The sequence below is a fragment of the Vanellus vanellus genome, assembly GCF_965231255.1.
Source record: "Vanellus vanellus genome assembly, chromosome: 26".
NCBI classification, from domain to species: Eukaryota; Metazoa; Chordata; class Aves; order Charadriiformes; family Charadriidae; genus Vanellus; species Vanellus vanellus.
Genome location: NC_138931.1, coordinates 5,390,121 through 5,396,355, shown reverse-complemented (window position 1 = coordinate 5,396,355; position 6,235 = coordinate 5,390,121). Strand labels below are relative to the sequence as shown.

Here is a 6,235-nt window from a genome sequence, read left to right as displayed (position 1 = left end):
GATGGACACGGGGGCGGGGTTTCGTCGTCGTCGTCCCCGCCCCACGCTGGCCCCGCCCAGGTGTACCCGGATGCGCGCCCGCCGGCGCCATGATGGGTGCGCGCAAGTGCGTCGCTGCCGCCGGGGGGAGGGAAGGAGGGCGGCCGCGTCGTGTCGCGATAGGGGAAAGCCCCGCGCGCGGGAAATTCACGGGCGCTGCGAGAATCGCGACGGGTTAATCTTAAAGAGGAGATTCTGGTTTTCACTCAGGTGCGGGGTTCCTGGGAGGAACCGGCGCCGGAGGAGAGGTCCCTACGGACAGGCCCGGCGCGTAGCACCGGCGCCGCGGTGCAGGCGGAGAACAGGCTGCGGGGATCAGAGTGCGCCCCTCGCCCTCAGCCGAGGCGAGCGCAGCCCCCCGAGGCCGCCATCCCCGATAGGCCCCGCCAGCCATGGCCGCACGGCGCGGAGGGTCGCGGGCTGGCGGCACGGCGGGGGTGTGTGTAACCCGCGTAGTGATTGGCTCCCGCCTGACGAGGGGGCAGGATTAAGGGGAGGAACGGCGCCGGGATTGGCCGGAGAGCGGGGGGGACGGAGCTGTCATGTGAGCGTGCATCGGGTTTGGCCGAAGGAGGGCCGCCGGCGATTGGCTGAGGCGCGGCGGTGGGCGGGGCGGAGGAAGGTATAAAAGGGGCACTTGGCGGGCCGCGGATATTTGCGGCCAGTCGTCCTCCCCGGTGTATTTCGCGCTGCCGCTGGGTGCTGCTGCCGCCGCTGCGAGGATGTTCGAGGCGCGGCTGGTGCAGGGCTCCGTCCTCAAGCGGGTGCTGGAGGCCCTCAAGGACCTCATCACCGAGGCCTGCTGGGACCTGGGCTCGGGCGGCATCAGCCTGCAGAGCATGGACTCCTCGCACGTCTCCCTGGTGCAGCTCACGCTGCGCTCCGAGGGCTTCGACACCTACCGCTGCGACCGCAACATCGCCATGGGCGTCAACCTCTCCAGGTGCGGGCGGCGGGGCCGGGGCCTGGCGCTGAGGGGAGCGGGGGCGGCGCGGGGCAGAGGCGGCTGAGGGGACGGTGTGGGGCGCGGAGGCCCTTTACCCTCGTCCTCCCCCTCGGGGAGCGGTTCCTGGGGCGGTCGAGGGCCGCCCGGGGCCCCGCTGGGCCCTTCCCCCATTCTCCTCACAGCTTTCCGCGCCGTTTTTCGCGGCGCGCGCGCGGGGCCCGCCGGCGGCGCTGACGTCACTGCCGGCGCGCCGTGGCGGGAAAGTCGAGCGCGGGGTGGGGGGAGCGAGCGGTGCCGCCATGGCGCCGGGGGATGGCGGCCGCTCGATTCCCGCTCTGCGCCCCGTCGTAGGCGGTGGGTGCGCGTCCCTGCGCCATCGGCGTGTCCTCCTGGGAGTAACCCGCCTTCTCCCCCCGCAGCATGTCCAAAATACTGAAATGCGCTGGAAACGAGGACATCATAACTCTCCGAGCAGAAGACAATGCGGATACATTGGCTCTAGTGTTTGAAGCACCAAGTGAGTGTTACGTTTCATAAAATCGTAGACTGGTTTGGGTCAGAAAGGACCTTGAAGACTACCCAGTGCCACCCCCTGCCTTGGGCAGGGCCACCTCCCCCCAGCCCAGGTTGCTCCCAGCCCCGTCCAACCCGGCCTTGAACACCTCCAGGGATGGGGCAGCCACAGCTTCTCGGGGCACCCTGCGCCAGGGGCTCACCGCCCAGACAGAAGAGAATTTCTTCCCAATATCTCATCTAATCTCCCCTTTTTCAGTCTAAAACTGCCCCCATCACTCCCCTCCCTGATCCAGAGTCCCCCCTCAGCTCTCCTGGAGCCCATTTAGGCACTGGAAGGGGCTCTGAGGTCTCCCCGGAGCCTTCTCTTCTCCAGGCTGGACCCCCCCCAACTCTCCCAGCCTGTCTTCCCAGCAGAGGGGGTCCTGAATCTCATCCTCTCCTGCTCCCAAAAAAACCCTTTGGAGTTCTCCCCCCTGCCCTTTTCCCAGGAAGAGATGCTGAAGCCCAAAACAGCCTTTTTACGAGCTCCAGCACACATCCTGCCCAAGCAAAGCTGAACCTGCCCTTTTTTCCCCTTTTTCTCATCTAAATCTCCCCTCTTTCAGTTTAAAACTGTTCCTCCTTATCCTATCACTCCACCCCCTGATCAAGAGCTTTCCTGTATCCCCCTTCAGATACTGGAAGGAACAAATTTGCCACCACGATATTTCTAGGTAGTCATCATAAATAATGGAGATGTGGGGGGAAGGAAATAACAATAAACAATCCAGAAATGGGAGGGGACACCTGATATTTAAACTCTTGAAACTGTTCAGTCAACTTGTCCAATGCTTTTTTTAATGCCACGTACAGATGTTCCTGCGGTGGGTTGCTGTCCTCTTACAGCCCACAAAAGGCTGTTTGGGTCATTTTCAGATATCTAGCTCTAATTAACCAAGGTGGATCTTACTGTCATGATTGAGGTGGTTTTATGTGAGGAGGGGGAAGGGGCAAAACTTAAATTCAGGATGGTGACTTCCTGGAAACACTTGGTAAAACCATGCCTTGTTTCTTTAGATCAGGAAAAAGTTTCTGATTATGAGATGAAGCTCATGGATCTCGATGTGGAGCAGCTTGGAATTCCAGTAAGTAGTGAGTGCCTCGAATGACTGACTGTGCTGTCTCGTAGAAATGGCCTTTTTCCCACATTTACATCAGATTTAAGAGTTCGAGCCTGTAACAGAACTTCCTGGGGAAAGACAAACTCAAGTGCAGTGACTGCACCACGCGTCTTGGTAGGAGCTTAATTACAACGCTTCCTTTGCAGGAACAAGAGTATAGTTGTGTAGTGAAGATGCCTTCTGCTGAATTCGCACGCATCTGTAGAGATCTCAGCCACATCGGCGATGCGGTTGTCATCTCCTGTGCGAAAGACGGTGTGAAATTTTCAGCGAATGGAGAGCTGGGAAATGGGAACATCAAACTGTCACAGACCAGTAACGTGGATAAAGAGGAGGAAGCTGTAAGTTAAGCCGTCATGGTTACTGCGGTGTCTCCAGTATTGAGGTTTCTACTAATGTGACTAATTCTCTGACCTGTTGGGGGCCAAAACTGAGCAATTGGGTCATGTATTTCTCTGGTTTATAGATTAGAGTCAACAAATTGTTGCTGCCTTTAGGCCCTAACCCTGGGGCCTGTGGGCAGCAGCGCTGTGACTGCCTCGGCATCAGGTGTCTCGCTTATCGGAGAGGCTTGAGGGAACTTGTGGCATTCACTGAGGTCTAACCCGGCTGGTGGTTTTCCAGGTGACAATAGAGATGAATGAGCCAGTCCAACTGACCTTTGCTCTGAGGTACCTCAACTTTTTCACCAAAGCCACTCCCTTGTCACCCACAGTAACGCTCAGCATGTCTGCGGATGTCCCTCTCGGTGAGTAGCAGCAGCTCTCCTCGAAAACACCCTGGGAAAGTGCTGCCACTGTAGAACTGCCTTAAGAACTCTTGATTGAACGGCTTTTCTGAAGCATCTTCTGAATACTGTTTGTTTTTCTTTCTCTTTCCCAGTTGTGGAGTACAAGATTGCTGATATGGGACACTTAAAATACTACCTGGCTCCAAAGATTGAAGACCAACAAGATGGTTCTTAATTGGAGTGGGACTGGGGGGGAGATCTGGTTGGCTCTTGGGAGAGGACAGCTGGTTTGCAGAAGGCAACGGTGGTGTCAGCAATTTCAGTGCATCAGAGCATCGTCTCAGCACTGTTAGGCATCTTGTGTAGATATCCTTGTAAATATTTTTTGACTTACTATTTTACTATACTGATGTCATCGAAAATAGGAAATTTTGCTTTTTTTCTAGTCTATTCCTGTACTTCCAATAATCTCTTAGATTGCTGTCTTAGGGTGAAATATGTTACTCCTCTTGCCTTAAGGTGAAATATGTTACTCCTCTCGCCTCCTGTTAGTGAAGGGGCGCAATATTTAACTTGCATAAAGACGACGTTTCCTGGAGTTTCACCTGTGGACCTGTCGTTGTCTGGGGCTGCTGTTCAATTGTGCCGCGAGTTTACTCGACCTTAACTCATCCTTTTATTTTTGAAGCTGATATTCTAACTGAAACTTGGAAAATGGAAATAAAGAATATAATTTCATGGGTTTGATCCTGTTTAAATGTGCTTGGGGTGAATCAAAGCTTTGTCACGCTGTGCTAATGCACCCCGGATGCATTTTCAAAGGAACCTCCAACAGGGGAGCTCCTGCTTTCTTCTGCACTGGAGTTACCAACTTCTGCGTTGATGGTTGAGGTGTGTTGAAATGGAGGGGTGTGGTTACAGTGGGAAGATCTCATGGCTCTGTGATGCCGTTTCCTTTAAGCAGAGGAGGTTTGTGAAACAGGTTTTCTTTTAAAACACCTTCACTTTGGCCCTGTGCTAGAGCTGGAGGCCGGGGCTGCCATGTTGCTGTTCCTTGGTCTGAGGTGGAACTCTGTGACACCTTCTGGGTTTTTGGCTCTGCAGTTCCTGGTTTATTGATGTTAAGCTGTTCCTCACCGGGCCCGTGTGTATTGCATTCCTTGGGTGCCTCTGTCCCACACCTCCGACAGGCGCTGTGCACTCACCTGAGCCACCGGCAGTTCATCTTAAGGGAGGGCATTTGTGATGGTCTTCATATTGTTGGTGAAGATAAAAGGTTTATAGTGTGTTTCACCCTGAAGGTTTGGTTGTGAAAAATAGGATTTGAGAGCAGTTTCAGGCAGCTACTGGGGTTTTTCATTCGCTTACTGTATTGCTGCCAACTGGCCGCAAATCCCTCTGGAATCCGAGTGACCGCTTGGTCAGGAATGAAGGAACACTGAAAAGGGACTCGGTGGGTGCGGTAAGTGGCACTGACCGGCTCTGGAGCGCTGTGGGTGTTTTGAGTTTTCCAGGAGGCTGTTGGGTGCTTCCAGGGGTCGGCACCGCCAGAGTATCTGCAGCCATGAACCCACTGCAAACTTGGCACTTGGAAAACCCCCAACTGGTGAAGCAGCAGAATTTCACAAGGTGGCAGCACCGATTAAGAAACAAATTGTGCTGTGTCAGAATGATTGGGCGCCAGCCTGGCAGAAACTCCCTGCTCGGAGCTGGGGGACAGCGTTTCTTAACACCCCTGCCCTTCCTCTTCGCTGCCAGGAGCATTTCATTGCTCCTGGAGACGGTTTAGACAGTGGTTTTCTTGTGCCGCCACACAGGGCGCTCCCTGTGTGACTTTCCACTCCCGTGTTGGGCTGTGTCTCCTGTCTCATACCCCATTTATTCCCCATTTATTCCCTGAAGTTGTCTCAGTTTGCTGAAATCGGCACCATCTCGGCAGCAAGCTCTTTGGCTGCCCGTGAGTTTTTCAGCAATTGCTGTTATTGCCCAGAAGTGGCGGATACCTTCGATAACTGGGAGGCTTTTTTCCCCCCCCAAATGTGGGGAATCTGCTTCTCAGGTGGGGTGGCCACGGTGGTACCCACCAGCCCAGGGAGCTCCTGTGCTTCGGCAAAGAATCCGGATTCCGGATGCTGAAGTAGGGCAGGACTCGGGGGTTCAGTGCTGGGGGGGCTCTGGGCTAGTGATGGAAACAACTTTTTTGCTGCAACCTCCTGCTGTAGCACACGGTGTAAACACACTAGAAAAAAAAACCCAAATTGCTTATTTTTACAGCTGTAATGACCAAATTGAGTGGCCTCATGTTGTAAGAAGCATCCTTTAATGTAAGTATCTACGCACTTGTGTTTTGACTTGTGCCCTGTCTGCTTCTGGGAGAAATCCTTACAGAAGCGGAATGTTTACTTTCCCGATGCCATACCCAAATACTCAAAATTAAGATGTTCCCTTTTAAGAAAACAAAACAAACAAAAACAACAAAAAAAACTCAAAAAAGCAATAAGCTGGGGCGACTCCGTAAATGCTGTGTGTGGTTCTCCGTGTTTGAGGGAGTAAGCCTTTGAAGCTTATACATTTAGACTTTCTTACCAAGGAGAAAAGGAATAAGAAGGGGTGGGAGAATTCTTTGAAGCTGGAGGAGATTGGGCTTTTCAGGCTCTAAATCCAGTGCCTGTTTTATTCGGTTACGGGAAGGGGAACCAGAGCAATTCCTGCAGTTTCCCTCAGAGCAGGTGGCAGTGGATCCCGGCTGTGTTTCATCTGATGTATTGACGTTCCAGGTGCCAGAAATAATTTTCTGGCTATGGCTCATCTGTCGCACACTCCACCCTAATGGATGTTTAATTA

At 53.7% G+C, this 6,235-nt stretch overlaps 1 protein-coding gene across 1 annotated transcript; it reads left to right on the top strand.

Annotated features, from left to right (window-relative positions):
• Positions 1-712: 712 nt before the first annotated feature.
• On the top strand, positions 713-4,129 carry PCNA (proliferating cell nuclear antigen). Its single transcript, XM_082495691.1, has 6 exons — positions 713-982; positions 1,405-1,502; positions 2,558-2,625; positions 2,808-3,002; positions 3,286-3,409; positions 3,544-4,129. The coding sequence occupies exons 1-6, from the start codon at positions 762-764 to the stop codon at positions 3,624-3,626; spliced, it is 789 nt and encodes a 262-aa protein (XP_082351817.1). The 5' UTR covers positions 713-761; the 3' UTR covers positions 3,627-4,129.
• The last annotated feature ends 2,106 nt before the right edge of the window (positions 4,130-6,235 follow it).

Coding starts and splice junctions, on each gene's coding strand:
- PCNA (XM_082495691.1), top strand. CDS start 762: ATGTTCGAGGCGCGGCTGGTGCAGGGCTCCGTCCTCAAGCGGGTGCTG. Junction 2,626..2,807: donor TGGAGCAGCTTGGAATTCCA/GTAAGTAGTGAG, acceptor CTTCCTTTGCAG/GAACAAGAGTATAGTTGTGT. Junction 3,410..3,543: donor GTCTGCGGATGTCCCTCTCG/GTGAGTAGCAGC, acceptor TCTCTTTCCCAG/TTGTGGAGTACAAGATTGCT.